The sequence below is a fragment of the Nomascus leucogenys genome, chromosome 22a, assembly GCF_006542625.1.
Source record: "Nomascus leucogenys isolate Asia chromosome 22a, Asia_NLE_v1, whole genome shotgun sequence".
Classification (NCBI taxonomy): Eukaryota; Metazoa; Chordata; class Mammalia; order Primates; family Hylobatidae; genus Nomascus; species Nomascus leucogenys.
The window spans coordinates 141,743,981-141,757,851 of NC_044402.1; the positions used below are offsets into that span (position 1 = coordinate 141,743,981).

At 41.7% G+C, this 13,871-nt stretch overlaps 1 protein-coding gene across 5 annotated transcripts in view; it reads left to right on the plus strand.

Moving 5' to 3' along the window:
• Window positions 1-13,871, plus strand: part of FARP2 (FERM, ARH/RhoGEF and pleckstrin domain protein 2) — a 141,068-nt gene that overhangs the window by 40,051 nt on the left and 87,146 nt on the right. For all 5 annotated transcript variants that reach the window (XR_004027910.1, XM_030803359.1, XM_030803361.1 and 2 more), the window contains exons 3-5: window positions 8,977-9,081; window positions 9,990-10,032; window positions 12,744-12,822. Coding sequence is in view for 4 of the 5 variants with exons in the window: in XM_030803359.1 (XP_030659219.1) it covers window positions 8,977-9,081; window positions 9,990-10,032; window positions 12,744-12,822 (227 nt within the window). In the remaining variant the exon portion in view is untranslated. The remainder of the gene's footprint in view (window positions 1-8,976; window positions 9,082-9,989; window positions 10,033-12,743; window positions 12,823-13,871) is intronic.

Below are 13,871 nucleotides of genomic sequence, written 5' to 3' on the forward strand. Positions count from 1 at the left end.
GTAACATGCACCCATCATGGAATCAAAGGGCTCTCCCTCTCATCCGTGGTCTTACTTTTTGTAGACCTTATTAAGAAGCTGCTTTGCTTAATCCAGTCTATCATTGTTGGACATTTGGGTTGGTTCCAAGTCTTTGCTATTGTGAATAGTGCCACAGTAAACATACGTGTGCATCTGTCTTTATAGCAGCATGATTTATAATCCTCTGGGTATATACCCAGTAATGGGATGGATGGGTCAAATGGTATTTCTAGTTCTAGATCCCGAGGAATCACCACACTGACTTCCACAATGGTTGAACTAGTTTACAGTCCCACCAACAGTGTAAAAGTGTTCCTATTTCTCCACATCCTTTCCAGCACCTGTTGTTTCCTGACTTTTTAATGATTGCCATTCTAACTGGTGTGAGATGGTATCTCATTGTGGTTTTGATTTGCATTTCTCTGATGGCCAGTGATGATGAGCATTTTTTCATGTGTTTTTTGGCTGCATAAATGTCTTCTTTTGAGAAGTGTCTGTTCATATCCTTTGCCCACTTTTTGATGTGGTTGTTTGTTTTTTTCTTGTAAATTTGTTTGAGTTCGTTGTAGATTCTGAATATTAGCCCTTTGTCAGATGAGTAGGTAGCGAAAATTTTCTCCTGTTTTGTAGGTTGCCTGTTCACTGTGATGGTAGTTTCTTTTGCTGTGCAGAAGCTCTTTAGTTTAATTAGATCCCATTTGTCAATTTTGGCTTTCATTGCCATTGCTTTTGGTGTTTCAGACATGAAGTCCTTGCCCGTGCCTATGTCCTGAATGGTATTGCCTAGGTTTTCTTCTAGGGTGGCACATATACACCATGAAATACTATGCAGCCATAAAAAATGATGAGTTCATGTCCTTTGTAGGGACATGAATGAAACTGGAAACCATCATTCTCAGCAAACTATCGCAAGGACAAAAAACCAAACACCGCATGTTCTCACTCATAGGTGGGATTGAACAATGAGAACACATGGACACAGGAAAGGGAACATCACACTCCGGGGACTGTTGCGGGGTGGGGGGAGGGGGGAAGGACAGCATTAGGAGATATACCTAATGCTAAATGACGAGTTAATGGGTGCAGCACACCAACATGGCACATGTACACATATGTAACAAACCTGCACATTGTGCACATGTACCCTAGAACTTAAAGTATAATAATAATAAAGATTCAGGTAAAAAGGGCAATGTAGTTCTCAAGATTGTGCATGATTTTACACAACTTTGTGTTAGATTAGTGGGTTAACTGAAATATTTCTTTAAAATAAAATCTCATTGGATTATAAAAAAAAAAAAAAAAAAAGCTGCTTTGCACACTTGAGGACCTGTCCCGAATGAACCGCACTCCCTCCTCAGGAGGGGCGTGAGCGCTCGCTGTGCGTGATGTTTTCTGGTGATGCTCACACTGTTCTGTGTGGGCAGACAGCGAGCAGCAGTATTGGACTTGGAGACACCGTGTGCCAGGCATGGTGTTCAGCAGCTTTCCTGTGCTACCTTATTACACTCCCACAAAACCCATTCAGGGTAAGAGTTGTGTTGTTCTTCAGTTGAGGAAGCCGAGGCTAAGCGTACCCACCAAGTGGAAACCAGGATTCCTACTCCAAAGCCTCTGCCCTTAGGATGGTGGGAGGAAACCTGTTCCTTGTGATCAACTCAGGAGCCATAAAGGGCCTGGAGAATACCTGCTCCTCTTCTACTTAGAGCAGAGGATGCCTGACCCTTGGCTCAATGGCTGTTGGTACTGTTTTAGAGATGATTATACAATATACCAAAAAGTTCAAAGAGCTAAAAAGATATCTCTATGCCTTATTTTATGTTTATCATCTTGACCATCAATTCTTCCTTACATTTAGCTATAAAGTCTAAACTGTTCAAATTAAACCTGTTTCTTCTATTTTGGTCGTCCTTGGGTTTGAAAAATAACAGGTCAACCTCTTCCCAGATTTCTTGACATCCTTGGAAACCATGCATTTATGCCATTGCAGAGTAGCTCAAGAATGGCTCAGAACCCTGTGGTCACCTGGCTGGTTTGCAGAGCCTTTCTTTGTGGTCTGCATTGCACCTCACACACTGCCTGCTACTTCTGGTCATGTTGAATTGCCCACCTTTTAATAACTTATGTCAGGTTGGACTTCAGTATTTATGGTCATAACAAATGTTTCTTCCAGTGTTGAAGTGATTTGTTTATTCATTAATAGACATCTGAGTGCCTACTATGTGGGGGGAAAAAAAGGGCTCTCCTGAGAGTTTTTTTTTGTTGTTTGTTTGTTTGTTTGTTTTCCAATAATTTGAGTTGAAGTATCCGGAACTACCTGGGGTTCTGTCCTCAGGGATAATTCTTTCTGTTGAAAGTCTCCAAGAGTGTGGTGATCTAATTATTGAACAAAGTTCATAATATGGTTTCTGCCTTCCTGAAACATATGGCCTACAAATTCTCTCTTTTTATGTTTAGTACTTTAAAAATGATATATTAAAAAATTAAACTAGATTGATGTGTGTTTTGGTGTAGTCCCCTTAGAAAATTTGTTCTCATGAAGTATAAAGGTTTGTTCTCTGAATAACTTAATTTGCATACAGTGATCTGTGTTAAGTGATCAAACTTCATAGTGTAGGCACTGTACCAAACTTGCGTTTTTTTGGGCAATTTCTGTGATATGTATTCTGTTCTGGGTGATCATTTTAAAAGGGACCTTGGTAAGCTGAACTGTGTCCAGAAGAGATTGATCAGGTGAGGATTTAGGGAAGTAGAGGTTGGAAAGACATTTAGACGACAGGCTAGGAATTATTTTCAAGCAGAACTGTCCAGCGGTAGAATCAGCTGCTTCGTTGAGCTGTGAATTCTTGGTATATCAAGCAGAGGCGAAGTTCACAGCTCAGAGACTTTTGTAGAAAGGATTATTATAAAATGTGAAAAATCAATTTTCATGAACTCCAAAGGTTTTTTAAACCTTTTTTCCTTTTAATTTACATTTTTTTTTTCTTTGAGACAATCTCGCTCTATCACCCAGGCTGGAGTGCAGTGGCATGATCTCTGCAAGCTCCGCCTCCCAAGTTCACACCATTCTCCTACCTCAGCCTCCAGTAGCTGGGACTACAGGCGCCTGCCACCAGGCCCGGCTAATCTTTTTTGCATTTTTAGTAGAGATGGGATTTCACCATGTTAGCCAGGATGGTCTCAATCTCCTCACTCACCTCGTGATCAGCCCACCTCGGCCTCCCAAAGTGCTGGGATTACAGGTGTGAGCCACCGTGCCCGGCCCTTTTTTCCTTTTAATTACATTCTTATTGAAATATAACTTACATAAGAAAGTGCATGTGTCTTACGTGTGCAGCTTGATAAATTTCATATGTATACAATTATGTATCCCCACCCAGAGAATGGAGTAGAACAGGCTCCCTGTGCCTGTCTCAATTATGACCCCCAAAAGTAGCCACTGTTTTGATCTTTAGCATTATAAATTAGGTTTGCCAAATCTTCGGTTTCATATAAGTATGTATGTATTTATCATGCACATGAACGGCATATGTACATGTGAAAATTATCAGTGTTGTTGGTATAGCTGTGGTTTGCTTGTTTGTTCGTTGCTGGGTAGTATTCCATTGTAAAAACAAATAACTGTTGATCCTTTCTGCTGTTTAATTGACATTTTGGTAGTTTCCAGTTTTGAGCTCCTGTGAATAAAGCTTCTGTGAACATTTTTTTTTTTTTGAGACAGAGTCTTGCTTTGTCTCCCAGGCTGGAGCGCAGTGGCGCAATCTTGGCTCACTGCAACCTCCGCCTCCCAGGTTCAGGCAATTCTCCTGCCTCAGCCTCCCAAGTAGCTGGGATTACAGGCATGCGCCACCACGCCTGGCTAATTTTTGTATTTTTAATAGAGATGGGGTTTCACCATGTTGATCAGGCTGGTCTTGAACTCCTGACCTCCGGTGATATGCCCGCTTTAGCTTCCCAAAGTGCTAGGATTACAGGCGTGAGCGACCGCACCCATCCAGACATTCTTGAATTTGTCTTTAGGTCTCTGTAAACAGATATTTCTGTTGGGTTTATACCCTGGACTGGAATTGCTAGGTTATAGGGTATACTTCTGTATACATTTAGTAGATACTGTCAGTTTTCCAAAGAGATAATACAAATTTACAGCGTTTGAGACTCCAGATGTTCTACTTTTCTTGCCAACATTAGGATTATCCATTTTTATATTCTCAGCTATTCTAGTGAAGGTCTAGTGGTATCTTACTGTGGCTTTAGTGTGCATTTCCTTGTTGTAATATTGTCCAACTTTTCTCGTTGTTTATTGGACATTTGAATATCCTCTTTTGTGAAGTGCCTATTTAAGTCTTTTGGCCCATTTGTCATTAATTGGTTTGTCTGGTTTTTCCTTATGATTTGTAGATCTTTATATATGTTGGCTACAAGACCTTTGTTGGGTTTGTTTGTTTGTTTGTTTGGTTTTTGAGATGGAGTCTAGCTCTCAAGCAGGCTGGAGTACAGTGGCACAATCCCAGCTTACTGCAACCTCCACTCCCAGGTTCAAGCAGTTCTCCTGTCTCAGCCTCCCAAGTAGCTGGAACTACAGGCACACGCCACCACACCCGGCTAATTTTTGTATTTTTAGTAGAGAGTAGTGAAAGTTTTGTATTTTTAGTCAGGCTGGTCTCAAACTCCTGACCTCACATGATCCATCTGCCTCAGCCTCCCAAAGTGCTGGGATTACAGGCGTGAGCCACCACACCCAGCCCCTTCGTTGGGTTTTTGTATTGCAGCTATCTTCTATTTTGTGGCTTGCCTTTTTCCTATCTTAACAGTGTCTTTTGATGTACAGAAGGTTGTAATATTCAGGTAGTCAATATCAGTCTTTTGGGGGTGGGGGAGCTAGTGCTTTTTGTGTCCTGTTTGAGAAATATTTGCCTACCCCAAGCTTTATTGTTGTGCCTTTCCGTGATTCATATTGAATTAATTTTGTGCATGGTGTGAGGTTGGAGTCAGTGCTTATTTTCACCTGTATGGATATGCAGTTTCCCTGGCACCATTCATGAAAAGATCATCCTCCCTGCACTGAAGGTTAAACACACGTACATATGTTTGTGTGTATATATACAAATACCCATATAACTGTGAATTTTTGTGCCCGTATTTACAAACCCTGTCCTGGGTGTTGGACATTGCTGGTTAACAGGTGCCTTGTGAATGTGCTTGCACCTGCGTGGTTAGTGTCTATTGCCTTCATTAGTGTAGTCGGGCAGGGCTCCTGGAGCAAACCCTGGCTGCACTACCCTAGGAAGTGGAGGGGCTCAGGTAGGACGGTGAGCCCTGACCTCCCCATTGACTCACAGGGGCAGCCACGTAGTTGAAAAAGAGGGGAGAGCTAAGAGAATTTCATATTCTCTGTGCCACCTGAAATGCACACTCAACCTCCCACAACAGCCATCAGAATCAGGCGCAGTGGTGGACAGTCCGGGAATCTGGCCATGTGTGGTGCCTCTCCTGTGAGCCAGAGCTGGAGCTACTAGGATGGAGAAGGTGCAGTCCCTGCCCTTTAAACTTGCCGTCTGGTAGGAGGAACACACCCAAACAAATAAACGGATCACAGTCAGCAGCAATGCCAAAGGGCAGTTCTAGAGTTGAGTACCAGCTGGTGTGGTAATTAGGTAGAATTGACTGAATTAAGAGAGACCACAAATGAGCTGACTTTTTACCAGATTCTCAAAGCATTCACTGGAGACTGATAGAAGGGAATTGAGAGGGAATTCTTCTCGCCTGGGCATGTCATTATCCCTGCACTCAGGTGAAGCCAGGTAGTGTGAGGCTGTATCAGGGTGAGGGACTTGGGTTGTATGTAGCCTCCCCACCCCAAGTCCTGACTCAGGGGGAGCCATGGGGAGGACTGCCCTGGTGATCCTGGATGGAGGTGTGGACAGACAGTATGGCTTTGAGAGAACTTCATAGGGTTGTTTGGGCCCACAGTGAGTTAGTGGAGCATACTCCATGGTTCATAATTTCTGACTAGTTAACAGTCTCAGAAACCCTGGTCTAGCTGCATTCTCCCCATCTTGATGGACCACTTGTGGAGCACTGGCATGCCTCCTCCTAGATGCCCACAGGCATCAGAGTAAGTTCTTACTGGAGAAGGCCCTAAGAGATTATGTCAGAGCAAGTTCAACACAGATTTGCCCTTTTGTTATTTAGAAATTATATTTACAATGTCCCGTCACTTTGTAGCTCACCTTTCCATTTTAAAGAGGCGTTCCTTGTACTTTTATTCCGCATGCTGCTTTGTTACAATGGATTTGCAAGGTTTTATTTCTTACACAGTGAGAATCTGGTGACTAAACAAACCTCAAGGGCCGTAATGTCCTTTGGAACAATGAGATTTGCCTCCCCAATTTGCACATATTGTTTGTTAATTGTGAAGATGATATATGCCTATTGGTTAAAAATTGAGATGTTACAGAAGTGAAGAAGTAAGAATGCCCTTTCCCCCACCTCCACCTCTGCTCAGTTCTTTAATGATGGTTACTTTTAAAGATTTGGTGAACAGCCTTCCAAACTTATTTTTATTACCTATAAATGTATCCATGGGGCATGTGTGTTTTTAATAAAATGGAATCATTATATACGTTGTATAAAATGGAGGCCTTTTTTTCTTTTTCCTTTTAATTTTTATCTTTTGCAGAGACAGGGTCTCTCTTTGTTGTGCGGTCTGATCTTCAACTCCAGGCGTCAAGCAATCCTCCTCCCTCAGGTTGCTGAGTTCACAGGCATGAGCCACCATGCCCAGTCCCTTTTTTTTTCTTAATTTAACTATGCGTTGTAGACTTTTTTCAATGATAACACATAGAGAGTTCTGCGTTCTTTTTAAGGGTTGCATAATTGTCCATTATGGATATGTCATTATTTATTTTACCAATTCTTTTTTTTTTTTTTTTGAGATGGAGTTTCGCTCTTGTCACCCAGGCTGGAATGCAATGGTGCAATCTTGGCTCACGGCTCACTGCAACCTCCGCCTCCCGGCTTCAAGCTATTCTCCTGCCTCAGCCTCCTGAGTATCTGGGATTATAGGCGTGCACCACCACACCCGGCTAATTTTTGTATTTTTAGTAGAGACAAGGTTTTGCCATGTTGGTTAGGCTGGTCTCGAACTTCTGACCTCAGGTGATCCACCCACCTCAGCCTCCCAGAGTGCTGAGATTACAGGCATGAACCACCGCGCCCAGCCTATTTTACCAATTCTTTACTGAATTTGTCCTTAACATGTTTAGGTCTGTACAGTTGTATGAAAATATCTGTTGGAAAAAGTTCTAGAAGTAGAATTGCTGGGGCAAAGGTAAATGCACACTTTAAATTTTGAAAGGTGTTTTCAAATTATCCCCCCACATGTCATATGAACTTACATTCTTCCCAGCACTCTGTGGAAGTGGCTGTTTCTCACAGACACACCAATATTGGCATCATCATTCTAACCCTCTTTGATGGGTGAAAAATATCTTACTGTTTCATTATTAAAGAAATTTAGTATCTTTTTAAATGCATAATAGCCATTTGTACATCTTCATCTAATAAGAGCAAAATAAAACATTGTAACTTTTTTCATTGTGATTCTAGATAACTTTGTTAAATGTGTTTCTATTCAGATGTTTTTCACTTTTATTTAAGTCAAGTCTGTCCATCTTTCCTTTTTGCTATGCTTAGGAAGACTTTACCTTTCTCAAGATTATAGAGATTCTTCTCTGTTTGATTCTGGTCTTTAGGTCCACTGGAATTTATTTTTGTGAGTAATGTACAATAAAACTCTATTTCCATTTTTCTTCTTCGGTTTTTTGAAACAGGGTCTTACTCTGTCACCCAAGCTGGAATGCAGTGGCATAATCTCGACTCACTGCAACCTCTGCCTCCTGGGCTCAGGTGATCCTCCCACCTCAGCCTCCTGAGTAGCTGGGACTACAGGTGCACACCACTACACCCAGCTAATTTATATATATATATATATATATATTTTTTTTTTTTTTTTTTTTTTTTTTTTTTTTTTGTAGAGACAGTGTTTTGCCATGTTGCCCAGGCTTATCCTGAATTCCTGTACTCAAGAAATTCTCCTGCCTCAGCCCCGCAAAGTGCTGGGATTACAGGCGTGAGCCACCGTGCTCAGCCCATTCTTTTCCTTAATGGGAGAGGCCGTTGCCCCACGTCCTTTATGAACAGTTCTTCTCATTGATGTGAAATGCTACCAAATAATATTTTATTTTTACTCTTTGTAATTTCTGATTGACCAAATAATTATTTACTGGGATCTTATATAAACAAAGACTCTAAGATTTTAGCTTTTTAGTAAATATTAAAATTACATTTTTTTGAGACAAGGTCTCACTCTGTCACCCAGGCTGGAGTGCAGTGGCATGGCTCACTGCAGCCTCCTTCTCCCAGGTTCAAGCAATCCTCACACCTCAGCCACCTGAGTAGCTGGGAATACAGGTGGGCACTGCAGTGCTCGGCTAATTTTTTAATTTGGGTAGAGGCGAGGTGTCACTGTATTGCCTAGGTTGGTCTCAAACTCCTGGGCTCAAGCAATCCACCCACCTCAGCCTCAAATTGCTGGTATTATAGGCGTGAGCCACTGCACCTGGCGTAAATATCAAAATTACTTGATAAAATATTTACCAAAACTAGAAATGGTTTCTATAGCCTAAAGTTACAAAGAAATAGGACTGAAAACACACTAAATATAAAATGGAAGGAATTTTTTAGCTTTATTTATTTTGTTGCCAGTTTCTGAGGACAAATGCTTCAGACTTTTTTTTTATATATAGTTTATAAATCTTAGTTATACACTGGAAGACAAAGTGAAGCAACAAATAAAGTTTTATGTGTGGGAAAGTAGTTTTATGCACAGTTTTCATAAACCCTTGCTGTTTAGTCATTCAATCCTTGTTATTTTTCCCACCTCTCTCTGCACAGCCTAAATGCGATGGCCAGGTATTACTGACACAAGTGTGGAAGCGTTTAAACCTGGTAGAATGTGACTACTTCGGGTTGGAGTTTCAAAATACTCAGTCCTACTGGGTAAGTGCTTTGATTTGTTAGGGAAACAGGCCCTAAGCAAGTAGTAGGATGCTTATGATGTGCCCAGGCATGGAGCCTTTGGGCCTGCTGTGATGGTAGCTGGAAGATCTTTTATAATTGTCACATCATCAGTATCAAATATTTTTGCTATTAAAATAAATTATTGTTAGCTGTAGATAATATGTTTGCCTTTAATCCAAGCCTGAATTCACACTCTCCCTAAATTTGTTCTGTTCGTTAGCACATGTGCTGAGGAAACTCTCTTAAAAGTTATAAAAGCAACCTCTAATACATCCTGTATGAAAATCATTTCGAAAGTGGATTTGTAGCAAACTTAACCAGTTATGCCTCATTTTACTTAATAGATGCAACCTTAAAAAGTGTGGAGTTTTAATATTTATAGATACAACTGTTTTAAAGAACCATACATCAACCCTTTAGTTCAAAAAGCATGTCAGCGTTATTAAGTTCTGTCTAGCCTTTCAGATACCCTTGGCAGTGCGATGAGATTTATCCAAGTCTCCTGTTCTGGTGACATGACGTATCCCTTTTTTGCAGAAGCCCTCTCGTCAGTTTGTTCACAAATGCAGTAGTACCAAATATTTGTTTGGTGTTAACAAATTCCCACAAATAATTATTGGGACCCATTCTGTGCATAGCAGCAACTGAATGGAGGTATCCAGTATAATACAGCAATTTTAATGTCTTCCCAGGCTTCCCAAAGCAGGCATTGCTGTCCTTCTTGTACAGTCTGTTTTATCAGGATTCAACTTGTAAGAGGGGGGTAGAGTCAAAATTTTCCTGACATAAAAATTTATCTAATTGTAACCATTTTTGTTTTTATAGCATACTTGTTAAATAGAGACATTATTTAATAGATTGGATTTCTTCCGTTAACTCTTCTTTAGATTTGGCTTGAACCTGTGAAACCCATCATTAGGCAAATACGAAGTAAGTCCTTGGTTTAACTCTTTAAAATCTGTTTAAGATGCTTTGTCCTGGAATGTTTAAAAGGCATGTTCAAATGTTCATTATCACCACTGTGTATGGTTAGCAGGAAGTAATCACCAACAGCAGATAAACTTGGAAGTCATTTTGCTGTTTAGTTTTAGTAAATTTAACTCAGAAGATTCTAGGTGACTTGCTTCACATTTGGAAATACGAGCATATGCTGATTGATACCGTCTTAATTTTTGGCCAATATGCAAAAATAACTGCAGCTTCTCCCTTGATTATGAAAAGACATTGAGTTTCTTCTTTTAAATAGCTTTTAATAAAATAGTTGATACTGTTTTACAGTTGTAAACATAATCGTAATTGTGAATATAATAATAACAATTGTATTATTATTTTTGAGACAGGGTCTCACTATTTGTTGCCCAGGCTGGAGTGTAGTGGTGCGAACACAGTTCTCTGCAGCCTCAGCCTCCTGGGTTCGAGCTATCTTCCCACCTCAGTCTCAAGATAATTATTTTCGTTCATCTACTTATTAAATTTTTTAAACTAAGGCATATAGTAGCACTTCTCAGTTCTTCTATAATTGTGTCAGATGAAGTCTATAGTTGTCTGAGTCACCCGTAATTTTTTGTATTACTATTATAAATTGAAGAAAAACGTGTAGAAATAACTTCGTTATATCAGAACAAGGATCTCTGAGGAAAGAAAAAAAAATAACTTTTATACCAATAGACTAAGATAATGTACCTTTACAGTAATCAGATTTCAAAAATAATGTGTTTTTATTACTACTAATAATACTGGCCCAGTACGAGGGCTCATGCCTGTAATCTTAGCAATTTGGGAGGCCCAAGCGGGCGGATCGCCTGAGGTCAGGGGTTTGAGACCAGCCTTGCCAGCATGGCGAAACCCTGTCTCTACTAAAAATACAAAAATTGGCTAGACATGATGGCACATGCCTATAATCTCAGCTACTCAGGAGGCTGAGGCAGGAGAATCACTTGAGCCTGGAAGGCGGAGGTTGCAGTGAGCCGAGATCGCATCACTGCACTCCAGCCTGGGCAACAGAGTGAGACTGCATCTCAAAAAAAAAAGATGTAAACACATTAACTTTTCCTTAAAAAACTTTTTCATTTGTCATTTCTTTCCCTAAAACATAAACTGGGGGCTGGGCATGGTGGCTCACGCCTGTAATCCCAGCACTTTGGGAGGCCAAGGTGGGCGGATCACGAGGTCAGGAGATTGAGACCATCCTGGCTAACACGGTGAAACTCCGCCTCTACTAAAAATATAAATTAGCCAGGCGTAGGGGCATGGTGGGGGGCGCCTGTAATCCCAGCTACTCAGGAGGCTGAGGCAGGAGAATGGCATGAACCTGGGAGGCAGAGCTTGCAGTGAGCCGAGATCACGTCACTGCACTCCAGCCTGGGCGACAGAGAGAGACTGTCTCAAAAAAAAAAAAAAAAAAACCATAAACTGGGGAAAAAATGTATCTCTCTGTCTCTCTCTCTCTCTCTCTCTCTCTCTCTCTCTCTTTATATATATATATGTATGTGGGTATATATATGTGTGTGCATATATATATATATATATAGAGAGAGAGAGAGAGAGAGAGAGCGCATGTTTATGTGTGTGGAGGGGTGGGCAGAGTCTCGTTCTGTCACCCAGCCTGGAGTGCAGTGGTGTGATCTCAGCTCACTGCAGCCTCTGCCTTCTGGGCTCCACCAGTCCTCCCACCTTGGCCTCCCAAGTAGCTGGGACTTCAGGCATGCGCCACCATATCTGGCTAATTTGAGGGTTTTTCTGGGGGGAGAGGGGCGGGTAGAGATGGGATTTCACCATGTTGCCGAGGCTGGTCTGAAACTCCTGGGCTCAAGTGATCTGCCAGCCTCAGCCTCCCAAAGTGCTGGGATTACAGATGTGAGCCACTGCACCCAGCCTATTTAAATTTTTTAATGTGCAATTTCCTACTTGTTTTTATTTTTTTATTTTTTTTGAGACGGAGTCTCGCTCTGTCGCCCAGGCTGGAGTGCAGTGGCACGATCTCGGCTCACTGCAAGCTCCGCCTCCCGGGTTCATGCCATTCTCCTGCCTCAGCCTCCGGAGTAGCTGGGACTACAGTCGCCCGCCACCACACCCAGCTAATTTTTTTGTATTTTTAGTAGAGACAGGGTTTCACCGTGTTAGCCAGGATGGTCTCGATCTTCTTAACTCGTGATCCGCCCGCCTCGGCCTCCCAAAGTGCTGGGATTACAGGCGTGAGCCACCGTGCCCGGCCCTACTTGTTTTTAAGGCTTCCTTGAGTAATCCCTGCTTAATGCAAAAGATTTTAAAATTCTATATATATGTGATTGGTACTTGGAACTCATAAATTCATATACAGGAAATGCTTCTTTGTTTTTTCTTTTGTTCGGAGACAGGGTCTTACCCTGCTGCCCAGGCTGGAGTGCAGTGGTGCAGTTGTAGCACACTGCAACCTCAGACTGCTGGCCTCAAGCGGTCCTTTCACCTCAGCCTCCCAAAGGGGTGGGATTACAGGCACACACCACCACACCTGGGCAGAAATTTCTTAATGTCATATTATTTGAAAAGATTTGCTGTAACAGTCCACTTGGAAGCATGACCTCAGTTATACAGTAATATGTGAAAAGAGAATAAATGCAAAGATTAGCCTGATTTGTGAAGTTTAAATTTTTTTGTTATAGGGCCAAAGAATGTGGTGCTTCGCCTAGCTGTAAAATTTTTTCCACCTGATCCTGGTCAGCTACAAGAAGAATATACAAGGTAAAGAGCTCACAGAGCTGAAGCTGTTGTCAGCAGCAATCTTGTATTCACCTGTTACCTCCCACAGCACCTGGCTCATTGAAAGAATGAATAAGCCTAATATACACAGAAAAGTGATCATGAATGTAGAGTGGTTACAAGAAGCATGTTGGCAATTGACCCTTGCACAAACACGTGTGAATAAGACTTCAATGTAAGGTTTACGGTACAAATTTGAAAACAAAAAAAGGAATGGGATGTTAGGGTCATATTGAACTTACATTTTCCAAATGAACATAGATTTATGCATGTTCATAAGGTTCTCAGGGATTTTGCTCGTATATACTTATTTATCAACAAAATATACTTAGTTGGTAGAAGTACCCAGTGTGTTAGTCCTTATGAATTTATGGAGCAGAAATATTTTGGGTCACTTCTTTTGTGCTACTATTTTGAATTAAAGATCAGTTCTTTATAGGAATGATCTAAAGACAGCAGGGTACAATGGCTCACGCCTGTAATCCCAGCACTTTGGGAGGCAAAGGCGGGCAGATCACCTGAGGTCAGGAGTTCAATACCAGCCTGGCCAACATGGCGAAATCCTGTCTCTACTAAAAATACAAAGAAAATTGGCCGGGCGCGGTGGCTCACCCCTGTAATCCCAGCACTTTGGGAGGCTGAGGCGGGCAGATCACGAGGTCAGGAGATCAAGACCATCCTGGCTAACACAGTTTTGAAACCCCGTCTCTACTAAAAATACAAAAAATAAGCCAGGCATGGTGGCGGGCACCTGTAGTCCCAGCTACTCAGGAGGCTGAGGCAGGAGAATGGCGTGAACCCGAGAGGCGGAGTTTGCAGTGAGTCAAGATCACACCACTGCACTCTAGCCTGGGCGACAGCAAGACTCCGTCTCAAAAAAAAAAAAAAAAAAAAAAAAGAAAGAAAAAATTATCCAGGCATGGTGGCAGGCACCTTTAATCCCAGCTAACTGGGAGGCTGAGGCAGGAGAATCTGTTGAATCCAGGAGGCAGAGGTTGCGGTGAGCCGAGATTGGCATTGCACTCCAGCCT